The 27,674-nt window shown below is 40.3% G+C and overlaps 1 protein-coding gene across 4 annotated transcripts in view; it reads left to right on the forward strand.

Moving 5' to 3' along the window:
• wdr33 (WD repeat domain 33) overlaps window positions 1–27,674 on the forward strand; it is a 102,298-nt gene that overhangs the window by 13,818 nt on the left and 60,806 nt on the right. For all 4 annotated transcript variants that reach the window (XM_067995604.1, XM_067995603.1, XM_067995605.1 and 1 more), the window contains exons 3-7: window positions 10,391–10,459; window positions 11,676–11,780; window positions 13,054–13,149; window positions 16,126–16,277; window positions 18,852–18,949. In XM_067995604.1, coding sequence (XP_067851705.1) covers window positions 10,391–10,459; window positions 11,676–11,780; window positions 13,054–13,149; window positions 16,126–16,277; window positions 18,852–18,949 — 520 coding nt within the window. The remainder of the gene's footprint in view (window positions 1–10,390; window positions 10,460–11,675; window positions 11,781–13,053; window positions 13,150–16,125; window positions 16,278–18,851; window positions 18,950–27,674) is intronic.

Consider the following 27,674-nt stretch of genomic DNA (forward strand, 5'->3'; position numbering starts at 1 on the left):
AAAACAAATCAGCTTGTCATTCATCAGGGCTATCTATGAGATGTTGCTGGTGCAGAATTTCTGCCACATTTGCCTAGAAGTCACTGCATTTCAAAAAGTAATGAATTATATGAAGTGGTCTGAGATGTTCTGATAGAAGGTGCTATAGAAATGCAGTTCCTAAAAATTATTTATGATTATGTAAAAATGAATACCTTATCCTACAAAAGTAGAGTACTAATATCTGCATCTAGCTTGTGTCATCAAGTGTTACACCAACTTGAAAGTGTGCTTCACAAGTTATTTTCGTAAAACAGCACAGTACAAATGAACAGGCACTGAGTGCATCAATCAAGTAGCAAGCGGGAACAAAAACTACCAACCAAGAATTGGTGGCCAGCAAAGGTCTACTACTTTCAAATTGCACAATGTTTTTTGAGAAATCGTTTCCCCACTAATCATGCTCACGGTGAGGACTTATTACTGAAGTAAGGATCCTAACATATAGATTAAAAAAAACAAGAAAATTAAACTTTAATGTGTTGTCTTTTATGTGCCTGAAATGTTTCCACCAAGGTTTTCTGTTGGTGGTCTCTCTTCTGAAAGCCAGGGGCATAAATTCATGTGCTTTCAAGAGCTATCACTTTGTCAACTGAGTGAGTAAGTTCAACTAGATGTCAGACTAACACTGACAGTCAGACTGTAGCACCAGTGTCACCCTGCAAGTAGTCTGCACAGAAGAGCTCTTACAATGAAAATTAAGGCTGCCTCCTATCTGAATTAAATGTGCACCACTTTTTGGAGGGAGAGTGGCATTGTTGAGTGCATGACACTCCGTTCACAGAGAATGCTGGAATTGCTGTTTGTAAGCCTGGCCACTGTTTCCTTTTCTCCCTGCCCCTTCCCATGGTCTCCCTATGGAAAAGGCCTGAGGCCTTGCAGGCCTTTGGGCAAAAAACAGGCGAGTGGGACCAAGTGGATAGCTCTTGCAAAGAGCCGGCATAGGCATGATGGGCTGAATAGCCTCTTGTGCTGAATGATTCTATGACTGATGGTACTAGAGCCAGGAAGTCATTATTAGAACTGAAAAGATAACTGATTTGATATTTTCATACAAAAGAAAGTAAGGCATGAACTTTACTTGAGATAATGGACAGGAAAATGATGTAACTAGCTATATTCAAATTGTAAATACTTTTGCAGCATGTTTTATGCACAGTTATTTATGTAACTGACATGAGGGGAAAACATTTCTTTATCTACCAATAGTGAGTGAGGAAAATACTCTTGTATTCTCTTTCTTTAATCTGTGAACAATGGGAGATGTATATGTCTTGTACATATCATGTGTTCATCACATTTTATAAAGTCTGTTAATTATAAGAATCCAGATTGGCTGAACTTGCCCAGGAGTCAATACAAAAAAAAGTTCATTGTCTCTGACTACATTTCTAACAAATGTTTTTCCAAATTCTTTGAGGTCATGTGTATACTCCTCCATGACTCTGCAACTGAACATCCACACCTTGCATCACCTCTGACTCGCAGTGACCAATGGTGCTGGGAATCTGCTAGTTTCAAATATACAAGTATAGTAAGACTCTGTAAAGGATTAATTGTAATTTTGAAAAGATGTCCTTGGATATAAAAAGAAGAATCCTGATATTTGGGGGAAAAGTTCTGTCTTTGTGGCGAATTCTGTTTGGTTTTTGTGCCTGCATACCACTTTCAGTGCTGACATCACATTTTGAATTCTAACACAACAAAATCCAAAGACGAAATGGAACTAAACACTTCTGACTATATGCCAGGATTTTGGAAGAAGCTGTCCTTTTTCACTGTTCCGTTTCTAACCACTTAGTTTTTTTTTGAAGTCATGTTATCAGATGAACATAATGGTATTGCAATATATAACAGCTACACACAGCAATGCAAATACATGCATATGGGAGGGGGGAGATGGATAAAGTGTGCACTATCCCCTCAGGAACATTTATTTTTATCTGCAAAGATTTATTCAGCATCTTTTTCCAGTTAAGCAGGCTGTTAGTAAGAAGTTAATAATAGTTCTGATCAGCTATTCCAGATTGCTGCTACTTACTTTGATGCAATCAGTAGCAATCCAAATCTCTCATCTGGGAATTAAGGGCCCCTTTTAAACTCTTGAGCAAGCACAGTCTGAATTATAATGAAACAAGAAAAATGCAGACATTGATGACACTTGGGAGTTCTTCATTTACAGAGTTTTTTAAATTTCACAATTCCAAGATGTTTTGTTTTTGTTAAATAGCAGATCCACTTAAAGATCATGGAGAGAAGAAAGGATCAAGGTAAATTTGGATGAAGGAAGTCATTTAGCCTATTTGATCTCATCCTTCCAGAATACCAGTCCAACCTTCATCCCATCACAGCATGGTCTCAAATCACTCTTCCTAGCAGCTCATTTCAGATGTCCATCAATCTCTTAAAATACTTAAACGTCCTAAATGTACTGTTCGCACCCCTGAACCTGCACCTGTTTGTCCTGCTGTATCAAAGTATTGTTTAAGGTTCACCTTCCATATCTGTTAAGTATCTTGTAAATCTCGAGTGTCAGATTTTCTAGCTGAAAATTCATTGTTGCAACTCAGAAAAACCTTGCATGCACTCATTCACTTCTTTGTATAGGTTATGTAATTTCTATTTTTTTTCCTTTTAAGGGGCTACTTTTAAAAAAAAATACGCAAAGGAAAAAAGTAGTATACTGAAAAGTTTTAAAAATAAATAAAATATTAAATTCAAATGCAAAAGATTTCAAGACAAACTTTGAATTAGATTGAACTAGTGTTAGAGGATGTCCAGACACAGTCGATAAGTAGATGCAGTTGAGACGGAGGAGATGGGGGGGGTGGGGGGAAAGTAAAGACTATGAACAGATGTGGAATTCTAACAGAAGAATGTGACCGTTTGCCAAGTCACAGGTAGAAATGTGACTAAAGATAACTATAATTGCCACCTGTGTGACTTGCTTTTTGATATACAGCATAGGCAAAAAGAGCCAATGCTACAGACCACACAAAATACCTAAATGTGCAGCCGTGAAAGAGACACACAACTGAATTGCATGAGACTGTCCAGTTTGGAGAAATTACACAAAGCTGCCAGTTTTTTTGGGATGGGAACTGCAGTAAGAATTGAAAATAAAGAACCATATTAATGTACTTAGATGTGTGTTGGAAGCAGTTTTAATAACATTCTGCAAAAGACTTTAGGCACCTGAGAGTTCAGTGGAGCAAATATGTGGTAATGTTGGGTCCTATTACACCCCTCTTGGAATTTTGTTCATAAAAGCCAGGCAAAGAATTATGGGTGAAGCTCATTGTTAATAAGTGTCTGAAAGTTTCAACTGCAATGTGACTGCCACCCTTAATGGTACAGCCCTTGTTCTATTTTGGACAATTGTAATATTAGATGTTACAATGTACGCTGTACACTTCAGGGAAATGATTTGTTACATTTTCAGCATCTTGAAGCTCAACAGTTACTGAAAACATTTCTTGCATTGAAGAGAGTGACAATTGTGCAATATTGTAGGATCTACGATATTCCTGACAGAAGTATTCATCTACGTCGTTCTGTTGAGACTTTCCTGTCCGCTCCAACCACCCACTACACTGCTAAACAAATCCTGAGTGTTACTAGCCATCACAGGTCCCAGATGTGGTAACACCAAATAATACTTTGGCTCTGTTCTTATGCTACATGTGTAAGTTTACCTATCTTTAAGTAGAGCATTTTTTGATATCAGAATGAAGAGTGTTTTATTTCGTTGTTCTTAGTCTTTTGTACATTTGTTTCCTTTTCTGTATGTTTTGTTCACTTGATCTGCTGTTAGTTTTTAATATGTTTGAAGTGATAGGAACAAATAACTGCTACATCCTGGTTAATCACAATCCACCACCTGTTTTACAGAAAATAGGGCTGGGTCTTTTTAAAAAAAAATAAAATTACCAGGCATCTTTGTTCGTTGTCCAAAGGATGTATGACTAATTTTAAGCTGTGAGCAATGAGAGTACCAACAAATTTTTCTTGAAATAAAATCCCCACCAAGCTGCTCTGTAAACATGCACCCTTGTCGCCATGGAGTGTATGATTGGAGATCCTATAGGTAACGTTAAACCGAGGTCCTGTCTGCCTGCTCGGGTGGCTGCAAAAGATCCCATGACACTATCCAAAGTTGGAGGAGGGAGTTCTCCCAGTGTCTTGGCCAACATTCCCCCCTCAACTAACACCACCAAAACAGATTAACCAGTTATTTATCTTCACTATTTCTTGCTGTATGCAAATTGGCAGCTGTGTTTGCCTACATAACAGTGACTACACTTTCAATAAGTGATTAGCTGCAGAGGGTTTTGGGCTGTCCTGAGAAGAGTGTCTATAATAGCATTCTGTCGGCAGCATCCACTCCATACAGAGTCATTGAATCTTACAGCACAGGAGGAGGCCATTTGGCCCATCTTGCCTGTGCTGGCTCTTTGAAAGAGCTATCCAATTAGTCCCATTGCCCCACTCTTTCCCCATAGCTGTGCAATTTTTTTCCTTTTCAAGTATATATCCAATTGCCTTTTGAAAGTTATTATTGAATCTACTTCCACCACCCTTTCAGGCAGTGCATTCCAGAACATCACAACTCGCTGCGTTTTAAAAAAAAAAATTACCCTCATCTGGTTCTTTTGCCAATTATCTTAAATCTTGTCCTCTGGTTACGGACCCACCCATTAGTGGCAACAGTTCTCCTTATTTACTCTATCAAAACCCCAAATAATTTGAAAAACGTTTATTAAACCTTCACTTCAGCTTCTCTGCTCTAAGAACAATCCCAGTTTCTGCAGTCTCTCCACATAACTGAATTCCCTCATTGCTGGTATCATTCTGGTAAATCACCTCTGCACCTTCTCCAAGGCCTTGACATCCTTCCTAATCACTAGTTATGCCTTAGCTGGAGTATTGTGTCCAATTCTGGGGAAGGATGTCAGAGGGCGCAGAGGAGATTTACTAGAATGGTACCATGGATGAGGGCTTTCAGTTATGTGGCGAGACCAGAGAAACTGGGATTGTTCTCAGAGCAGAGAAGGTTAAGGGGAGATTTAATAAAGCTGCTTAAAATTGAGGGGTTTTGAAGTAAGTAAGGAGAAACTGTTTCCACTGATGGGTGGGTTGGTAACAAGAGGACACATTTAAGATATTTGGCAAAAAAAAAAGAGGGGTGATTTTTTTTTTAAACACATTGAGTTGTTATGATCTGGAATGCACTGCCTGAAAGTGTGGTGGAAACAGATTAAGTAGTAACTTTCAAAAGGCAATTGGGTATATACTTGAAAAGGAAAAAAATTGCACGGCTATGGCGAGTGGGACTAATTGGATAGCTCTTTCAAAGAGCTGGCACGGGCACGGTGGGTCGAATGGCCTTTTTGTTCTGTAAGATTCTATGATTCTAACTCTGAAATATTTTCTCCAGTACCAATGTTAGGTTAAACTTTTTATAAAGTTCATTCCCTTGCCCTATCTACATTGTATTTGCTTTATATGACCATTCCTTTTTTTTCCCCCCCATAACTGATGTCCAGATGGCTTATCCCTGATCGTCAGTCCACCTGGTGTGCTTCTGCTGTTGAATGGACTGGCCGCCTGTCATGGTCACTATACGGCATGAATTACTGCCAAGGTTGGACTATCCTGTCCTATTCATGGGGACACTGAAGTCGGTCTGGGATTGCTCAGTTGGGACAGAGCAGAGTGGAGATCAAATCTGGATCTATCTACACTGCCACTGAGTGCTCCAGTGTTGAGCACCACTGCGGTGCCACCCCAAGCCTCATTTATTTTTATTTACAGCTTACTTACTTCCTAGCCCATCTTTGTTGCTCCCAATATTATTTTCACATACTATGTGGCCATATCCACTTCCTGTCGCCAATGCTGTTGATACTTAACAGAAGTTGGAATATATTACTATAATGTCCATGGGTTCCATAATAATTTTGTCAGACAAACTTCACTGTATTAATAGAAAACTTTGTACATTCACCCTAGACTATTGCACATTTGAGACGTGTTTCTCTCCTGCACACGTTAGTATTGACTTTAGTTGGACGTGAATGATCTGAATTGCAATATAACCACTGCACACCAGCCCAGCAAAGGCACTTTGTTGAGTTAGAGTAGATACTCAGTTTCTAGTTTGTGCTGTACTTGGAGGTGTTTGATGCTGATGTTGCCAAAAAGGAAACATTCCATTCTTCAGCACACTGCCGTCCTGAGCAGAGAGGATTTGGTGGAGCCTGTTTGGGACCTAGCTTTGATGATGTGTCCTATCTGAATGCTAATTGAAATGGGTGTAAGCGGTCAAATTCATGTCAGTTGCAGAAACAGCAATCTCTACTGGACACAACAATGTAACTTTATCCTTGTAATTTCAAAAGGCTGAAGTGTAGGCTGTTTCCTTCATCAGCTAGTACTCCTGTTCTTTTTGTGGTATTGTTCGTACAACTTTTGTGGTTAGTCTAGGATGGAAGAGGCCCACATTGTTAACTAGCTGATGTCTTCTATCCAGTGGTCAGTAACCGCCATTGTAACCTCTTATTTCCCAGTGATCTAACTATCAAAGTCTCTGTTTCCTAGTGGTAAGAATAGAAAGACAACTACTTCTGGTCTAAATGAGGAACACTTGAGCTTGTACTTTGCCTATCAAATCCCTGTTTTCACATTCTTCGTGCTGAGGAATGTCATTACTAGGAGACTGAACAATTTCACTTTGGATACTTGTTCATAGCATCAGGATCTTCCAGCTCTGGTATAGTGAGGGTTAGATTCAGGATACAGTTCTCTGTGCTGGTCCATGTGCATTCTCACTGAGCACGAGATTGATGCATGGTAAAGTTCACTTCACTTTCTCTAACCTTACAAGACCATTCACAACTATATCAGTGTGACATTTACCACATCAGCCCTTATTGTGGCGTGCCAATTTATTGGCAGTTCTGTGCTAAACTTGGTTCGTACTACAACAGACCTACTTAACTTACACTCTTATTGCTGATGGAGAGATTACTTCCATCCAGTAACTGGACTTGAATCAAGCCCAGGTTCCACTGGTGGAAGGACAATGCTCCAAATCATTGTACCACCCAGCCTAACTCTATTTTGCAAAGCAGCTGTGTGCAGAACAGGGCCGTCATTCACACTTTAGGAAGGATGTCAAAGCCCTGGAGAGGGTGCAGAGGAGATTTACCAGGTAAATGGTACCAGGGATGTGGGACTTCAGTTATGTAGCGAAGCTGGGGTTGCTCTCAGAGTAGACCAGGTTAAAGGGTTATTTAATAGAGGTGTTCAAGATCATGAAGGGTTTTGATGGAATAAGGGGGAAATTGCTTCCAGTGGCAGACGGGTCGATCACCAGAGGACACTGATTTAAGGTGATTAGTAAACGAACCAGAGGCGAGATGAGACTTTTTTTACACAGCGAGTTATGATTTGGAATGCATTGCTTGAAAGAGTGGTGGAAGCAGATTCAATAATAACTTTCAAAAGAGAATAGGATAAATGCTTGAAGGGGAAGAAAAATTTGTAGGGCTATGGGGAAAGGGCAGGGGAGTGGGACTAACTGGAAAATTGGATAGCTCTTTTAAAGAGCTGGCACAGGCATGATAGGCAGAATGGCCTCCTTCTGTGCTGCATCATCTGTATCATTCTATGATTGTCATTCCCAATTTGACCTTTCAGTTAATCATGATGTATTTGAGGTGTGGTGCACCCTAAATAGACCAAGTATGCAGTTTTTCCTAATTTTAGGGGAGCAATTCAAAACCTTTGTCATGCAGCACTATAGATTTAATTTGACCTATTCAGATTAATATTTCCTTTGTCTATCGAAGATATTTTCCTTCTCTCCCTTTTGCTCTATGGGGCAGGAGAGCAGGTAAGTGAACTGCTTTCAAGCTGCTGCCTATGACGCTCTGAACAGTTGCTGTGCTCTTCTGTTTCCTCACCTTCTTTGTATTTAGCCTTGTAGGCTCCATTCAGCACCTTCCTCCTTCAACACAGCTCAGATTGCTGACTCATCATGTGGAAAATTGCAGCTACACAACCTGTGTTTTAGTTTGAAGCATTTTACAAGTGTCCAGACTGAGTATCTGGGCCTTACTATCTATGAACTGTGGACATATAAAGATGATGTGGTGATGCCAGTGATGGACTGGGGTGGACAAATGTAAGGACTTGCACAACTATAACTAGACTATAACCTGGTGTTGTGCAAGTCCTGACATATAAAGAGCAATGATTTTTTAAAAAAATTGTTCTCTGGATGGGGGAATGTTGCTAGATTAGTTTTATTGCTAATTCCAATGAGTATCTTGCTCGGCCACCTCAGCCATTTAGTGGTACTGCAGTCACGTGTAGCCAGACCAGGTTGGGGTGGCAGGCTCTCTTCCCTAAAGGATAGTAGTGAATCAGTTGGGTTTTTGCAACAATTCAGTTTTCTTTCATTTCTCTGTAGCCCACACAAATTACCGATTTATTGAATTCAGTTTTTCAACTTGCCGTGATGGGATTTGAACTGATGACCACTGGGTTACCAGTCCAGGACCATAGAAAGAAAGAACTTAGTTATGTAGGACCTTTCATGTTCTCAGGATGCCTCAAAGCGTTTCAGTCAATGAAGTATTTTTGAAGTGCAGTCACTATTGTAATGTAGGGAAATATGCAAGCCAATTTGTGCATAGCAAACTCCCACAACACAAACCTAACCACAAACTAGCGTACCCAATAATATGGAACGCCAAACTCTCAACCACTATAGTGAAATTAGAAAGACATCAAAATACTATCCCATCTCCCGCAAGCTAAATTACAGAAGTACAAATGGATGAACCCAATGGAGTAAGAAATCTCAGCAGAAATAGAAATTGCATCACCAGGGCTTCAGCCTGTAGTGAGGGCACCTCTGATAATGTACCAATGTGCAAAGAAAGAATGACTGCACAAATGATTATACAAAGCCCAGCCTTTTCCTCTAATTTATAATTTTCCTAAGTTATGCTTTTATTCCCAATTTTATTTCTCCTTTTGAAGATGGTCTCTTACGCTTAGGTACAGTTTCACAAGTGACAGCAGCTCTTTCATAGCTCACTCAAGTGGCCACTCTTTATGTGTGAGCTCAGGCAGTGAATGTTAATAAGGTTTTTTAACCATTGAAGGTCAGTTCAGCCCAAAAGTGTCCTTATGTAACATCCACACTTTCCAACAAGGATCCGAAGACCACAATCAGGAATGGGAATGTTTGATTATTTTTTCTTTCCGTCTGTCTTCATCTCCCCACCTCCAAAAACCCAGGGGCACTAAAACATGATGGCATCTGTCTTGAGATTAGCTCGTTCATAAAAGAACAAGGACCTTCCTGGTTTAGAAGTTTCAGTACCTCACTGAGTGATGTATTAGATTGAGAAGCTGCTAAACCTGTTTTCAAAGCCTAACAACATATAGGGGAAAGGAAAGTTTCGGAGTGGTGTATTTTATACTTGCCATTTAAGTTGACATTTTTCGTTGCTTCCTGTAGACCCTTCCCTCGCTGTTAAGCATCCCTGGTGATGTTACTGACCAGAATGTACCTGCTTTTCTTGCATTAGCTCCACAGTGAACAGGGGCTGAAATTTTACACCAGCCTGACAACTGCTCCAAAGTCATGCGAACTTACTACAGGCTGAGAGTACTTTGATCCAAGCTTACTGCCACTCTTCTATGTGGTTTGGGAATTATTAAATCACAGAAAATTTAGTTTCTTAACACAGCAGCCTTCAGCAGCCAGAAGGAAGAAGTTTGGAACATTGGAATTTAGAAATAAAGTACACCAAGATAATCAACTGAATCTTTTTGTTGTAAGCAAGTTGAGAAGTATCTTGGATAAATTTCACAACACTGGCTTTATAGTGTTACTGTTAACATTACTTTGGAGGCTATATGTTCCTCAAATCTGCCAGAATAAAGCATTGGTTGAAAGCTCTCAAATTGAACTAAGTGTTTGTGGTGAAATAGAATGAGGGGCATATATTATGTAACGTTTAGCATGTCTTTTAGAAGGACAGAGTATTGGGAATTAATATTAGTATTGTTGGGCAAATGAGAATATTGAAGGCAGTATGTAAATGTAGACCGAGGGTGTTTGTACACTGCTGTTCAGGATGAAAATTCAAGATAGTTGCTTTATGTGTAGAAGTGTCAGTGCATCATTTAATGATGGCAAAGCATTGCTTAGTATTGTGTGGAAGATCAGTAACCAATGCATTGCTTTAAAGTCTTTAAAGCACCAAATGAATATCTAAATAGTTTTTCGCCTGGTTCTTCATTTGCTGACTGTTTTCTTTTGCATTTTTAGAATCGAGTTTGGCAGAGAGATCACAGAGACCTTCGCTCAATCCAGCCAGATTCAGCTTATTATAATGATGTAAGTATCTCAACAGGAAAATCTTGGTACATTCCATATATTTATTTAATGTGCTGCTCCTGTTGGCTGGCTTGGCTTTGTTGATGTTGATTTGGTTTTGTTCTGTTTTGGTGGCAATGGTTTTTATACTCTTTATTTTTGTATATTAGATGGCAGAACAGCTGGTTGCTGCTGGTAATTAACTTTTATCTCATGAATATCCCTGTTAGTGTGTGTAACCTAATTTAAATTGCATCATAAGAATTCTCCTGATGGCAAGTGAATCAAACTAAAGCATTCTTAGGGTTACTGGCTTTGAATTAGATTGAAATAAAGAAAGAGGGTAGCTTGGATTTAAGTACATCAGAGAGACAGACTGAAGAATGAGTCGAAGCTATGGATGTATTGGGAGTTCAGCAGGAAAACAGCAAATGGTGGTTTCTGATCACCCAGGAAACTGTGAAACGGACATAAAGCACAATTATTGCTTGTGTGGCATGATGACTGGATAGAAGGCAAGGGAAAATGCTACAGATCACTTCAGAGATTAACCCATTATGAAAGAGGCTCACAGCACTAATAACCTCTCTTCGCACACAACCCCCAGAGAATTAAAAATAGGATTTTAAAAAATGATCTAAGTAGCATACACGTGCTTGAGCAGTCTGGCGCAGCTAGTGATAATAACTGCATTTGAACCTCAGAAAATAAATTGTAATATTCCAGGAGATTATACTTTTTGGGGAAGAGGCAGGTAGAAGAAAGTGGAGTTTGAAGATTTTCCCATTGGTTTTGCTCTACTGGTGATGATTCAGGTATGTGGCTCGACATTGGCCTGCCCCAGTCATGTTTGTGCTGCCTGATCACTTACTTTGGTTGCATTGGTTTCAGTAATGTTGGTTGCACTGTTGTGCTGGCCTAGCCCAATTTCAGTTAGGCTGTTCGGTTGCTTTGGCCTGTTTTGGTTGTGATGTTGGGTTGCTTTGGCCTGTTTTGGTTGTGATGTTGGGTTGCTTTGGCCTGTTTTGGTTGTGCTGTTAGGTTGGTTCTGTTAATGATTTGACATTTGGTTGATTGGCTTTGTGGTGGTGCGAGTTGACTTGGCTTTCTTATGGAAGTTTGCCATTGTTTTGGTTCTATTAGTGTTTCTCCTGTTAGTTAGTCTTGCTGTGTCATACAGATAATAGTTTTGCTGTTTTGGATCTCTGGTCCTGATGGTGCCTTTACTGTTTTCCAGCTGGTGCCCCCTATGGGAATGCTGCAGAATCCTATGAATGCTGTAACAACAAAATTTGTCAGAACCTCAACGAATAAAGTGAAGTGCCCAGTATTTGTTGTCAGGGTAAGTACTCGATGAAAGAACTTGAGTAAGAGTTGAATTAAAATAGATAATATGTCGTGAATCTTTTGGCCTTGTGCCAGACTGGTTTATTAGATTGGAATTAAACTGCAATTCAAGGTTCTGTATCAGCTGCACCTTGCCCCAGCAGGTTATACCAGTTGCACTATCTGGGACGCATTTGCTGACCGGGATCCTCACAGGTGCTCACAATATAATGAAGGGGCTGCTAGACTTGAATCAAGCTCATTTGTATGTTCCGATTCAAAAATGTTGCAGTGGAGCTGGTATACAACATTGGCAACATAAAGTATAATGAGGAAAGGCCTCTTGTTCCATCCAAATTTCCCCCTCAAACATCTTTATCCAATAAAAATAGTTTAATCTCTTGCAACTCATCATATCTGGAGCCATCTTTGTTGTCCTCTCAACCTTTTCCACTGTTTCTGTACACTGACCACAGTTAGACACATTTGTCTATGCATGATCTCCGTAACGCTTTGCACAAACTCAGCATTACTTTTGTATATGTTTGGGATTTACTTCCTGTCACTCTGTTTGCCTTGGTGATTAATGCAATGCACTAACATTATTAGTGTTTGACAGTCATCTCATTGCAGTTTTTTAAAATATCTTTTGTCATCAGATCACATCTGCTACTTTTAATACCATCAACTGTTATAATGTTTCTTGGGGTCATAACATTTTATTTCTGTGCACAATATAGACATTATTTATGAAAGCCTCATCTAGATTATTAATCATTAATGTTATGAACAGCTGGAATCCCGTTCCAGTTCAAACCTCATTCACGTTCTTTGCACTGGGTTTAACTAACACAGGCAGATTAAACTGGCTGCTCAGTTGCCATTTTCAGTTCATGTCAAGTTAGAGCAAACTACGAATGTGTAGTTGTTTAAGCTGCTATAGCTGGCATGTGTTTGGGTGGGTGCATAGCTGTGTGTGCTGCCACGCTGACATGCACTGATGAACTCTCTGTATCTTTCACTATATTTAAAGACCAATTTGGTCTTATATATACTTGCGCATTTGACAAAAGCCGATGGGCGTGCCATGTGGACCTCCCCAAAAATAATGTTTACCAGCCTGATTAAAGCTAGAAATATAAAATATGTTTGTATTCCTTGAACTGCGGTGACTGTTCCTGTTTGTGCAATGTATCAGAGAGAAGGCTGTAAAATCTGTTTTGATAGATTGTTTGCAATAAACTATGTTTGTTTGAATGTACGAATAATTGTTTTTGTTCTATATTTAGTGGACTCCTGAAGGAAGACGGTTAGTCACCGGTGCTTCAAGTGGCGAGTTCACTCTCTGGAATGGGCTCACGTTTAACTTTGAAACTATTTTACAGGTATGAGTGTCTCTGGTGCAACTCCATTGGGGGGGTGGGGGAGAGAGAATACAGTTTGTACTGCCACAGTAATGGAGAACGGAGTTGTAGAACAGTGTTTGTGTTGTAGCGATAAATTTCTAACACACAGAAAAGTTGATGTTACTACTGTAACCACTGAAACCAAGAGCCTGCTGTGCAGTACAGCCGATAGATGTGATTGGATTGGTAAACTGATGACAAATGCTTACTCGTTAGCTACAGTGTGTGGGAGAAACCTTTTCCATTTTCTTGCTTCGGGAGGTATCCTCCTGATATGCAATTGGGATTCTAGGCTATTTTCCTCAGTAGCTACAGTAATATTGCACTTGTTACTGTGCTGACTTAAAATTTTGTTCTGTTGCACATTTTCTGATGTTTCTCTTTCCCCTTCCATTTCAAACCTGCCATATTCTGACCACGTAGTTAAGCAACTTGTCTCTCCTCTGCCGGGGCACCAAAGCCAGTTTCATTTCATTCATGCAAGCAGTATGGAGAAGTTCCTCATTCCAGTTTTCCATGTTGATCTCTGAAGGTGCTGTGTCTTATCTGGGTGCATCCTTTCAAAGGTCCAAGCTGAGATTGAAAACCTTACCTCTAGGGATTTGTGGGCAGAAATCATGTGTTCTGCCTTGTTGTAATGTGGTGCACTTATACTACAGGATTATGAAGTTGACTGAGTGCATGCTCCTTCGGACAGTCCTTGTTACTATCAGTAATAATTACGACCAGTTCTATTGCTCCAACGGGCCACCGTGAACACCATTCACTGGGACGTAGTTGTTCTCTCCAGAAGGGAGGTCCAGGGTCTTGTTTTATTCTTCTGCCCAGTTGTTCCAGCCAAATCTCCCATGCTTCAGTATACTTTTTCCTTATTTTTGTATTTAAAATCATGCCGCTATTTATATTCCCTTCATTAGGTTCAGGATTTCTTCATCACCCATGCTATTTCCTCCTTTTAGCTTTTTCTCCAGGACTTTCTAACCAGGGCTGTTTAATTCCTGATATTGTTCGATAGTATATTCATCCACTGTGTCTTTCTGTATCCTATTCCTCACATTCCACTGGATGCTACTTTGCATTTTGATCTTTAAAACTATAGATGTTGATCCTTAATGAAGTTGTGCTATTGAGCTTAGTTCTTATCCTTGCAATTATCTGGTTGTGTTGTGAGTTACAGTCTGTTCCAGGGTATGTTGTTCTGTTATTTACCGTGTTCGCAACGTGTGATGGAATGATAGTGATGGAAAAAATTGAAGTAAATATTTTAGATTTTAGTGAAAGATAATCACAGTTGAAGAGTAAAGCAGATCTAATGGTGTTGAAATAATCCTAGGCAAGGAGATAACAAAGAGCCAGAGTTCATTGGCATTTCTCTGACAGGATGTTTTGTGAAACTGGTAATCAAACTGTTCAACTTCATTCATAAGGAAGATGTGGTGATGGAGCAATTCTATGGTAGAGTTGATGCTGAAAATAGTAAAATCAATGTGATATTCATTACTGTGGGTGATAAGAACACTAAAACAGGAAAAGGAGGAGATGAGGTTGTGACAGTGAAGTGTGCTGGGAAAGAGAAATGACACAAAAACCAGAATATAAGAGTTCTGTCAAAAAGCATAATTTTATTACGTTGCTTATTTGGCCTAACAGGTTAAATACATGAAAATGATCAAATGACAATGAAGAGAAAAAGTAAGAAAATTGAATGACTACATCATCACTGGAAAACACTTGGAAGTGCTTTCCAGTAATGATGTAGTCATTCTGATTTCTTACTTTTTCTCTTCATTGTCATTTGATCATTTTCATGTATTTAACCTGTTAGGCCAAATAAGCAACGTAATAAAATTATGCTTTTTGACAGAACTCTTATATTCTGGTTTTTGTGTCATTTCTCTTTCCCAGCACACTTCACTGTCACAACCTCATCTCCTCCTTTTCCTGTTTTAGTGTTCTTATCACCCACAGTAATGAATATCACATTGATTTTACTATTTTCAGCATCAACTCTACCATAGAATTGCTCCATCACCACATCTTCCTTATGAATGAAGTTGAACAGTTTGATTACCAGTTTCACAAAACATCCTGTCAGAGAAATGCCAATGAACTCTGGCTCTTTGTTATCTCCTTGCCTAGGATTATTTCAACACCATTAGATCTGCTTTACTCTTCAACTGTGATTATCTTTCACTAAAATCTAAAATATTTACTTCAATTTTTTCATCACTATCCTCTGTGACTCTCTTCTGGTTTAAGTTTCTCGTGCTCCATGCGCCAGTTTTTAGGCGTTTCTCATGAAGTTTTCACAGGCTTAATCTCAGGCCCATGTCATGTAGAAACAACAACTCCCTGTGTTAAGAAATGCTCACTCTTGCCATAATCTCTCTGCAGTGTGTAAAATCACCACAGATGGCCCAGAGATTCACTGGGATTATTCATTTATAGTTTTGATGTCATTAGTGCTCTGGTTGATTAGTGACAATATACAGTGGTTGCATAATACTGCAGTATAACGTACTTTGTGCTCCTCACTTGCTACACAATGTGCTGTTATACCATTGCTGCCGCTGACATTAGTAGGCTCCTCTGCCAACTTCCTAATGTTCAGTGTTCGCACTGGATGAAGGTGTTCCTTTCCATCAGCAGCAACAGCCTGATTTACCTCCCCAATTGAAGTGCTTTCTGAGATACTATCGCCACTGTCATGTGCGGACACTTTTGGAGAGGCAGCAGTGAGTGTTAAGATTTGTGCAAACTCCAATGTCTCGAGCCACCGAAGACCCGCAAGAGTTGATTGTCCTAGGATAGGAGGTGCTAAGGCTACATAAATATCCTCCAAAGCAAGCATCTGGACTAATGCTTTAAAAGAAATGTTCATGGGTGAGACTTTCATGTGAAGTGGAAATGAACAATCATTGGAGAGTATAATAAACATTTTTTTTCCCTCAACAGGCTCATGACAGTCCAGTTAGAGCCATGACCTGGTCTCATAATGACATGTGGATGCTGACAGCTGACCATGGTGGATATGTGAAGTATTGGCAGTCCAACATGAACAATGTGAAGATGTTCCAAGCTCACAAGGAGGCGATTAGAGAGGCCAGGTGGATTAATGCTATGCAGTTTTCCATAGGGATTGGTATAATTATATTGTCATTTCAATGTATTCTAGGTGAAGTTGTGCATGGTTTCTTTGAGACCCTGGGAACGATGCTTCACATTTTATGCTCAGTATTTTTATTTGTTTCCTATTATACACAAAGTGCCACATTGTCTGCTATAGAACTATGGTGTGGTATTGATACGTTGCCATTTTTGAGAAATGTGGATGTTGGCAGTATGCTGTACTGCTGAGAGTTTTGCTGCAGTGCTAATGTATACAAGTATTCCTTTTATGAGTTCTTTGTAAAGCAAGATTTTACATTTTAAATAAAGTATTTCCTTTTTCTAAAACTGAATAAAGGTTAAAACTTCAGAAATAAAGCCAGTTTCAACACCGAAGTAAAATGGTCAGCGAAGTCCCGATGGTGGTGATCTATGCAGGGATTAAAAATAAATACTAGATCACAGACATCCAGCTACATCCAGTGGCAAACAAGATTGAAGAACTTCAAAAAGAAATTAAATTTTAAAACTATTTTAATATTTCCAACATCAAAATTGTAAAATAAAGTGGTGGGTTTTGCAGATTGTAACTTTTGTTTATCGCGTGCTTGGAATTCATTTGGAGGGAGAGCTGTTAAAAAAAAAAAAAAAAAAAAAAAATTTTTTTTTAGAAAGTTTATCCCATTTCACCTGGGTTTCCATTATATTGAGAAAATTATGTCACAGTTTTTTTCAGTATTGTGACTGACTACATTGTAGTATCATCAGATAATTCTAAAACCTTTCCATTTAGAAAATGGAGCCAAAATAATCCAGTTAGCAATTAGCAGGGACAAGGGTTTTTCCATGGATCCTTGGAGTGGGCTCCTTTTCAAACTGTTCTTTAAAATCGGTGCAGTGCCAGGTTAATGTCCTGGTTATGCTCGGATTGTGGGGCTGTGGTGTGTTGATACAGCATGCCAGAGGCATCCAGCGGCAGTAAAAGGGTACTGCACAGTCTTGCTCAAATACCTTCATGAACAGAAGGTGAATATCAGTAAATTAGCAGCAGCATACACAACTGTTTCTAAAGTTGATGTGGCTGGGAGTGTTGAAGGCTAGATGTGCAACACTGAAATGCTTGTATTGAGTGGCTAAATGAGCTGAGCCTTTTGAATATCTAATATTTGCAATGTGACAGTTACATCTTTGGATTTCACATTTGCAGGTACCTTTCACTTCTCAGGTCAGAAAACATGATTTAAACCAGGATACAGTGGTTATCTGATTTAAAATACACAATCACATTATTTTAGACCTAAATTTTAACAATGATATGGGGTGGCTGGTTTCCCTTGGCCCACCTTGTTCCTCAAGGCCATTTCTGCAATCCACCATGTAATATTGTTTTATAACTTCCCCCTCAATTCCTGCATCTGTGAATGAAGTAAGTTGAGGTTAATGCTTTGTATAAAGTGCCTAATCTGGTGAAAGTGCTAAACAGAAAAATATGCAGAGCTATTTAACCTTACTGCCATTCAGAACAGCCTTTGCATATGGACTCCAAGGAGCATTATGTAGTAGAGCTGCAGGCAGTCCTTAGTATGGTGCAGGTGTAGCCACTGTTACTTCATCTAGTTGATAATACCATGTGTGGCAGTGTATCATCATATGCACTATCCTTGGCAGTGCAGAAACACAGCAACTTAAGTATCTTCTGTTTAGCACAGTAGAACCATGAATATAGGCATTCCTGCTATCTGGACACTCAAATATACCCAATTATAAATTTTATGGGAGTCCTGATTTAGTTGTATATAAACTAATTAAAATATAGTGGAGTGTTCCTAAATTGATTTTTCATAACTTCTGGGTTCTTGATCCAGCAGGATAAGTAGTTACTGAATCGAATCAGTACCTGATCGAATTTACTATTCTGATGTTACACTTTGGGTCTGGGAGGCCAGTGGGAGTCAGGGCTTTGCATTTGGGAGATCAGCAGGGGTCAGGGCGTCAAGTCTGGGAACTCACCCATGAGTCAGGGCTTCGAGTCTGGGAGCCCAGCAGGAGTCCAGACTTCACCTCTGGGTTCCCAGTAGGAGTCAGGGCTTCGGATTTTGGAGCCCAGCAGGAGTCATGGCTTCGAGACTGGGAGCCCAGCAGGAGTTAGGGCTTCGAGACTGGGAGCCCAGCAGGGGTCAGGGCTTCGAGCCTGGGAGCGCAGCAGGAGTTAGTGTGCTCGTATTTATTTCAGAATTCTCATGTTTAAATGCAAAAATGTGGGTCTTATTTGCACATGCTGGGGACTTCATTAAGTAATCTAAATAAACCAGTTGGAAGTTTAAAAATCTTAGTGTCAAACTAAGCATAGGGGGACTTTCGATTATCTGCCAATTACTATTTCCTGCTGGGGGAGGTTCCTCTCCCACAATGGCAGGTAATCGAGGTTCCAGCATAAAGCATTGTGGTTATTCTAGTTAACTTTGGGAGTCCATTTGTACAGAACGCTTATGTGAGGATGCCCCAGATTGGGCTCAATTCGGCTCCTGTTAAATGTTGACCTCTTTCCCCTACTGTGTGTCTTCATGTAACAGTTTCTCACCTACGGATAATAAATTTGCCACATGTTCTGACGACGGCACAGTTCGAATCTGGGACTTTCTTCGATGCTACGAGGAGCGCATTCTTCGAGGTATGTACAGCAAAACGCTACTGTATCTACTGTGTACCGGGCCTAGCAATCTAAATGAGTGTGTACATCTGGGAGTGTCATAAATCCAGCACACCAGTGCCTAAATAGGCTGTGACAGTTAATCAAATGCCTGCTTAAAACCCCTGCTCCCCTCTCATCCAAGGAGTAGCAAAAACATGTATAATAGTCATACATTTCACACATCTTTTTAAAAGTGTCGTCCTTTCTCATTCTTAACTCTGCAGTGCTTCTTCAGTGTGTTGCCAGTTACTTCCCCCTGTCTGTCACATCCTGTGTCCTCTCCTTTTAAGGTGCTGAAATTATAACATACTGTGGGATGCCTCACTTTGTAATCTCTGTGTGTGTGTTGGGAGGACTGTGTGACTAATCTGGTTTTGGGGAATCACCATTTCACTATTTAAAAATGCGCACAGGCTTGCTCCAAGAAATTCTACCAGAGAAACCAAGACTTTCAACTTGAAGTGCATGTGTAATATACATTATATAATACGAAAGTCTTGCAATACAAACACATGCACCTCACTCTGTTATAAGCAGTTACACGCAGCTGTTAAGACAGACCCAATGCTGTATAAAATCTATTCTGCAGTCTGAACATTGTGGCTTAAATATGCCGCTATGAACTGTCAGTTTGTTTTACATCTCTGCCAAGTTGGGTTTCAGTGATCTCTGCGGCTTGAAAGAAAGACTTGCATTTATGTAGCGTCTTTCACGAACGGAGGACATCCCAAAGTGTTTTACAGCTAATAAAAGTACAGTTAAAGTACTTTTCGAAGTGTAGTCACTGTTGTAATGTAGGAAATGTGGCAGCCAATTTGTGCACAGCAAGCTCCCACAAACAAGCAATGCGATAATGACCAGATAATTCTGTTTTTAGGAGTCGGTTGAGGGATAAATATTGGCCAGGACATCAGGGAGAACTCCTTTACTCCTCTTCGAAATAGTGCCATAGGATCTTATACATTCACCCGAGTGGGCAGATGGGGCTTGGGTTTAACGACTCAGCTGAAAGACGGCCATTCCCACAGTGCAGCACTCCCTCAGTACTGCACTGGAGTGGCTGCCCAGATTTTGTGCTCAAGTCCCTGAAGTGGGATTTGAACCAACAACCTACTGACTCAGGTGAGCGTGCTACCACTGAGCCATGGCTGACAGCTTGTGTCCAGGTCCAGCTTGGACTGATGGAGGGGGGCAACTTGTGTGGGTTGAGTAAGTCCAGTTCCAAATGGGTGTGGGCCCATGGCACAGGGCTGGCCTACTTTAACGTTAATTAATTGTCAGCCTGATCCGCTTGTATGTGAAGGGGTTTCAATGGTTGATCGTTTTTAGAGAAAAAGGTAGAGATTTCAAATCTCAAATTTTATACATGTTCTTTTTTGTTCTAAGCGAAGGCTCTGTTACCTTGAGCATCCCCGTTTTGTTTTTACATAGCAGTCATATAGTGAACTGTACAAAGTGGCAATATATTTAGATTTAACCTGTAGTGAGGTGGGGTGGTCTGCTTTTACACTCACTGCTTAATCCTTTATAAAAATGTTCTTTACAGTATTTGCCAGTATGAACTGATGAATCCATTGTGAGAATGATTGGTGTCAGGCAGATTTTAGGGAACAATTAAAGTCTGCAATAGAATTTGTGTTCCCCCCCGCCTCTTTTCCCCCCCCCCCCCCCCAATTCAACAGCAGTAAGGTTTTGCTTACTCTGTGATACTTGCTTCCTCGGAGGATTTCTTCCTCATGAAGGCTGTGTTATATTGGAGTTAGTCCCGTATTCACCAATTGGGGGGTGAGGGACTGGTCCAGGTACATTGGCTCTATGGCTATTCATGTGTAAGCCTGTACAGTGAATGTTGGGATATTCAGTCATGGTGGGCATCGCAGTCAGCTGATCCTGATTTGTGTTCTCGATGTCCATATTTACACACTTCCAGAGGGGTCACTGGATGGCGACCTGGAACAGCACCCCTGACTGAATTGATACATGCATTAATACAGCATCTTACTATGTCTTAATTGAAGGACGGCTCCTCCAATAGTGCTGCATTCCCTACACTAGATCATGATCTCAAACCCTGGTACGAGGCTGACACCCACAACCTTCTGACCCAGAAGCAGGAGTATTATGAACTGAGTGAAGCTGACATGCAAATTGCTTCTGTTCCCTCCCTATTCAAAAACAAGTCCAGGAACATTAGGATGAAGTGTTGTGCCCAATATTACCCTTTATTGTTGTCAGTTAACTCAGCGCAGAACAGGGACTGAATCTGGTGCCTGCCCTATGGTTTTCTATCACACCACTCAGTGCATTTACTTACTGAGTCATTGGGGGTTCAGAAGTGTTCAATTTTGTAGTCTCTTCACATTCTCATTTATAAACTTCTGAAGATAATATTTAGAGGTTTTGGCAATATTAAATATTTTTTTCCATATATGTTTTGAAAGCTACATTTTTCAGTACTGACAGGGTTAAGTGTTTTGGAGGTATTTAGTGATGGTGAGTTTAAACATTGAAGTGCAAATCCAGAACGAATCCAGCCCAGACCGATACACTGCAGACCATAAGGAGCTTTTGTGAAATCTAGTACCTGGTGGACAATTGGCCACAACATAAAACTGCTCCTGAATTAGTGTTACTGTTAACGTCTAAGGTTGGTGTTAACGCACATTGTTGTGTCGGAGTCAGGAGTGCTTTACTCTGTAGCTCCATGTACCGTACCTTACCAGTGAGTTCTCGATGCTGGCATTGAGTGCTGGAGATGGGAACATTTTTTCCAGCACTGAAATTCTATGGACTGATAACTTAGCCACACTGAGCTGTTTAGAACAGTAGATCCAGTTTTGGCTGATTATACAGCATTCCTGAATTCTGTCCTGACTTTTTGTATGTACAGTGAAGGACAGTTAGCCAGTTGTTTCTGACATTCAAAGCTTGTTACTCCAAAGTCATAATGAACCTTTTTAAAACACTGGTTCGGCCACAGCTGGAGTATTGTGTCCAGTTCTGGGCACCGCACTTCAGGAAAGATGTGAAGGCCTTAGAAGAGGGTGCAGTGGAGATTTATTACAATGATTCCAGGGATGAGGGACTTCAGTTACGTGGATAGACTGGAGAAGCTGGGGTTGTTCTCCTTGGAACAGGGAAGATTGAGAGGAGATTTGATAGAGGTATTCAAAATCATGAAGGGTCTAGACAGAGTAGATAGAGAGAAACTGTTCCCATTGACGGAAGGGTCAAGAATCAGAGAGCATAGATTTAAGGTGATTGGCAAAAGAACCAAAGGTGATGTGAGGGAAAACTTTTTTACACAGCAAGTGGTTAGGATCTGGAATGCACTGCCTGAGGGAGTGGTGGAGGCAGATTCAACCATGGCCTTCAGAAGGGAACTGGATAAGTACTTGAAATGAAAAAATGTGCAGGGCTACGGGGATAGGGCGAGGCAGTGGGACTAGCTGGATTACTCATGCAAAGAGCGGACTCAATGGGCCGAATGGCTTCCTTCCGTGCTGTAACCTTTCTATGATTCTGTGAAATAAAACCTCTGCTCTGCCTCATCGGAGGCTAGTTGCTCCAAACACCCTTAACTGTGATGAACTCCTGATCCATGCATTTATTTCCATAGTTTTTCAAAGCTTAGGACATGACCTAGTCTCACCCAAAGATCACGTGGGAAATATGACGTACAAATTTGTATCTTATTCCAGTTTGTCATTTGGTGATCTGTGCAAATCATTGTGCTCAAGTCTCTTCACGTTCACTTGCACCCCACCTAAAAGGCTGCAGTCCAGGAAAATTACATTTTTCCTCTTTGTTTTTCCTGATGATGTCTCACATTCTTGAGTCAGTTGTAGCAACTTGCATTGTACTAATGTGATGATTGCATCTAAGCTCATCGCTAGACTGTTAGCAGCATTCAGCATGATTGCTGCATTATTAACCAGAATCCTGAAAGCAAACATATACTGTGGACTCCAACACTTGGAATTAAATCGGTGAAGCATAACCACCCTGTATCTGGGCAGAGTTCAATCCCAGGTCCCAAAGTTGAAAGGATAATGTTGAAATGCAGTGCTCCAACTTGGACCTATTAGGGGAAACCATCACATTTTCTTCACCTATTTCTTACCTGCTAATCCTTGTTTTAGGAAAATCCCAGTCTGAACATTAAATGGAACCCATTTAAATGTATACTGTAAGCTATAATAGGTGAATTCATTAATATTCAGTCTGTGACTGTGTACGTGTCACTGACTCATACTTGGCATGTGACATAAATAATTGCACACATCACTCTACTAATGGGAACAGTATGGGAACAAAACCAATTGTAGATAGCGATTGTCTTGACCCTAATCTATCTGTCTTTTGCAGTTCCTTTATAAATATAACCATATTTCAGATTTTCACCAGGGAGCAATGTTTTTTTTTACAAAGCACTCTGACCCCTAAAAGTATGGAATGCCCCTGAGTTCCATCAAGCAATCTTCCATTGTGGAAGTTAATGGTGCAAGGCAGGTCTGGATATCCTTAGAATTTACCTTGGTAGCTACTGTTGAAATTTGCATGATGATAGCTATTGTGTGTTAGGAAAATTAATTCTGTAAATGTATGTTGTTATAAATATGAATGAATTGTGCTCAAACATAACAAATGTACGATCCCACTTTGTTAAACCTCTACCTAAATAGGAAGTCATCCAAATAGGGGAATGGGAAAAGAGGAGAGAACCACAAAGGCACTGACCTTCAAGATTTTTGTGCTATGTGGCGGGCTTAATGATGATGATGATGTCTCCTCTCACATGCTGTATATAAGTTCTTGTTCTGGAGACACATGTTTTATCCTTCTGGGTGGCAGCAGGCTGATTGTATTGCCAGCACCAGGAGCAAGCTTAATCTGATTATTGATCTGCATTAATGCTTGTTTTGGAAAACATTGTAAAAGTTAACATCAATTGAAATTTGCTTTTTTAAAGTTTTGCAGAGATTGTTGATTTCTAGTTTCAAAATACTTATGATTATTCAATGACGTGGGCCTGCTTTGCCTCAGCCAGTTCTTGAAATTCTGGCTGAAGCCAGGTCTACAGATCTTGTCATGGATCCTTCCCAATGTCTGACACCTACCAAAAACACTTTTGTTCCTTGAGAAAGTTATGTAGGAGGGCTCACAATGAGCACTTAATTCACAATCCTGTGAAGTTAGTATGGCTTCAAGTTTTCACCATGTATACATAAGAAATAGGAACAGGAACGAGCCATAAGGCCCCTCAAGCCTGCTGCGCCATTCAGTCAGATCATGGCTGATCTTTGACCTCAACTCCACTTTCCCGCCTGATCCCCAGATCCCTTGATTCCCTGAGAGTCCAAAAATCTATCCATCTCAGACACGAACATATTCAATGACTCAGCATCCACAGCCCTCTGGGGTAGAGAATTCCAAAGATTCACAACCCTCTGCGTGAAGAAATTCCTCCTTGTCTCAGTCTTGAATGGACGACCTCATATCCTGCGATTATGACCCTAGTTCTAGACACTAGCCAGGGGAAATAGTCTCTCAGCATCTACCCTGTCAAGCCCCCTCATAATCTTATATGTTTCAATGAGATCACCTCTCATTCTTCTAAACTCCAGAGAGTATAGGCCCATTCTACTCAACCTCTCTTCATAGGACAACCCTTTCAGCCCAGGAACCTTTGTTGCACCGCCTGTAAGGCAAGTATATCCTTCCTTAGGTAAGGAGACCAAAACCGTACACAGTACTCCAGGTGAGGTCTCACCAATGCCCTGTACAACTGTAGTAAGACTTCCTTACTCTTGTACTCCAACCCCCTTGCAATAAAGGCCAATATGCCATTTGCTTCCTAATCACCTGCTGTACCTGCATACTAACTTTTTGTGTTTCTTGTACGAGGACACCCAAGTCTCTCTGAACACCAACATTTAATAGTTTCTTACCATTTAAAAAATATTCTGTTTTTCTGTTCTTCCTACCAAAGTGAATACGCTCACATTTCCCCACATTATACTCCATCTGCCATCATCTTGCCCATTCACTTAGCCTGCCTGTATCCCTTTGCAGACTTTTTGTGTCCTCACAATTTACTTTCCCACCTAGCATTGTATCATTAGTAAACTTGGATACATTACACTTGGTCCCTTCATCTAAGTCATTAACTTGTAAATAGCTGAGGCCCAAGCATTGATCCTTGTGGCACCCCACTAGTTACAGCTTGCCAACCTGAGAATGACCCGTTTATCCCTACTCTCTGTTTTCTGTCCTTTAATATAATAGCCATGCTAATATATTACCCCCAATCCCATGAGCATTTATCTTGAGTAACCACCTTTTATGTGGCACTTTATTGAATGCCTTTTGAATTCCAAACATACTACATCCACTGGTTCCCCTTTATCTACCCTGCTAGTTACATCCTCAAAAAACTCCAATAAATTTGTCAAACACGATTTCGCTTTCATAAAACCATGTTGACTCTGCCTAATCATATTATGGTTTTCTAAGTGCCCTGTTACTACGACTTTAATAATAGATTCCAGCATTTTCCTGACAACCGATGTCAGGCTAACTGGCCTGTAGTTCCCTGTTTTCTCACCCCCCAATTCAAGAAAGGAGGGAGAAACATTTGCTACCTTCCAATCCACTGGGATCATTCCAGAAACTACAGTTTGAACTTCCTGGTAAATATAGAGAGAGAATCTAGTTGATTGAGGACACTCTCAACACTCACCAGAAGCCTGGAGGAGTAGCTCAGGGCCCATTGAGATTGACACACAATGGTTGAAGTCATCCTCATTCTAGTTGACCCCATAGAAAAATTTATTGAAGTGACTAAAGCATCATCTGATACAAATTCTCTGTTTGGGATCATTAACCAACACTTATTTGCTGGGGCAATTTTAATCCTTGACCTTTGCAGAAATAGGAGTTGCACCGATTCTGATGACACCGACATTATGACCCACAGTCTATGGACACCAGAGAATGCTGGGCTGTCCATTTTACTGAGTTAGCCAGGCAGCTGTGTAACTGAAATCATGGACGGCCTCAAACTTGTAGGTGGAAGAGTGTCATTCTCATGTTCTTGGTCTTAGTCGCATTTCATTTGACGACTGAAAATGTGCATTTTCTCTGTCTGAAAGAACCCTACCTTGAGCTGGAATTCTAACCTGAACCTGGCAGTTTTGTAAACTAACATTTGCTCAGTTTTTTCCCCCTTGTCACCAATTTGGGTATCTCAGGGCTTTTTTGAGAAAATACAGCGCATGTATCTAGATGATTTGCTTGTCCAGCAAGTTCTAAGTTTACTAAGGAGATAGGGGTTCTTCATGAACTGAGAGAAATATTCTGTTTTTCTGTCCTTCCTACCAAAGTGAATAACCTCTCATTTCCCCACATTACATCTGCCACCTTCTTGCCTCAACTAAAGCAAGTACAGGGTTTACTTTTCAAAAATTCCTGCTCCTAAATAATTTGCTGTCTAGTCATTCTACTCCTAATCTGTGTCAGGACTGTTAAGCTTGGATAATTCTTGCTCCATTCAAGGATATTTGTTTTGTATATGATGGTAGTAGCTGTACTTATGATATCAGATGCAACACTCTAACTATTGGAATTGAACTTTGTTGCACAGTAATCTTCGAGGCATTTTTCCTTATCCTAGGATCCTCGATCAAGTACAATGTGGCCAGTGCCTTAAAATAGCCTTGAGACAAGCCGACTGAGTAGCTTACAATTGCAGTGATCAACGTATCCCTCACAGGTTCAAGTTTTGGCAGGTGTGGCTAGTTTTAAAAAGTACGCAACAAGCAGTTGAATCTCGACAAACAGCCCACTACAGGGAGGTATATAAATGAGAGGTGTTTGTTCTTTGTGTTGTGCTATGCAGATATGTTTCTCGTATTAAAATTGTACAGTTCTTTCTGCACAACACCTTTCGGGAAATAATTGCACAGTTGGACTTTCCATCTCGAGAAAACTTAGATCACCTTCAGCAGGTGGGAATATTTAGAGATATGGCAAATTTCCAGCTCTACAGTATTCAAAGCTGACCTCTATGAAGCCATAGTGCTTCCTATGTGTGTTTTCTGTACTACATTGGTTTAAATCCTCTTTTGTGTTGAGATTGAATTCCTGAAGAATATTTAGATTACCAGCTATATTTATGGTCTTACTCATTCTATGAATCTAGTTCAACTTCCACTTACAACGCTCTCTTTCTTCATGCCTCTTGGTTCTCCCTGACCTGGTGAACTTGGACCTTCTGTTTTGCGTGTATAAATTTTAGTTTTGCCCTTGCTGCTATCTTCCACAACAAGGCCCCTATATATGGCTTCTATATGAGGCCAATGCTTGAAGGGAAAAGAGACCCAATAGAATTTCTTCCTGTTTGCATGATCCATTTATTTGTTTGGGGTGATTGTACATTCGAAGAGTGAGACTAATTAGTCTTAAATGCTGTCAAGTTGTTTGGTGAGGAGGGCACATTGGCAACAGTAAACGGTTCCTTTGACTCCCAACTGTGTTTCTGTTGCTCGCCACTTCACAATGTTGTACATAGTACTAGGCCACAAAGCTGCTGTCGCAGAACACACAGTTGGAACCATTACATTCCCAGTGTCAGGAATGAGATGGGTTGTACCCATATTCAGTGGAGACATTATTCATTTTGAGTTTTTAAATAAAGCTCTGA

Source organism: Heptranchias perlo, chromosome 13, assembly GCF_035084215.1.
Source record: "Heptranchias perlo isolate sHepPer1 chromosome 13, sHepPer1.hap1, whole genome shotgun sequence".
Taxonomy (NCBI): Eukaryota; Metazoa; Chordata; class Chondrichthyes; order Hexanchiformes; family Hexanchidae; genus Heptranchias; species Heptranchias perlo.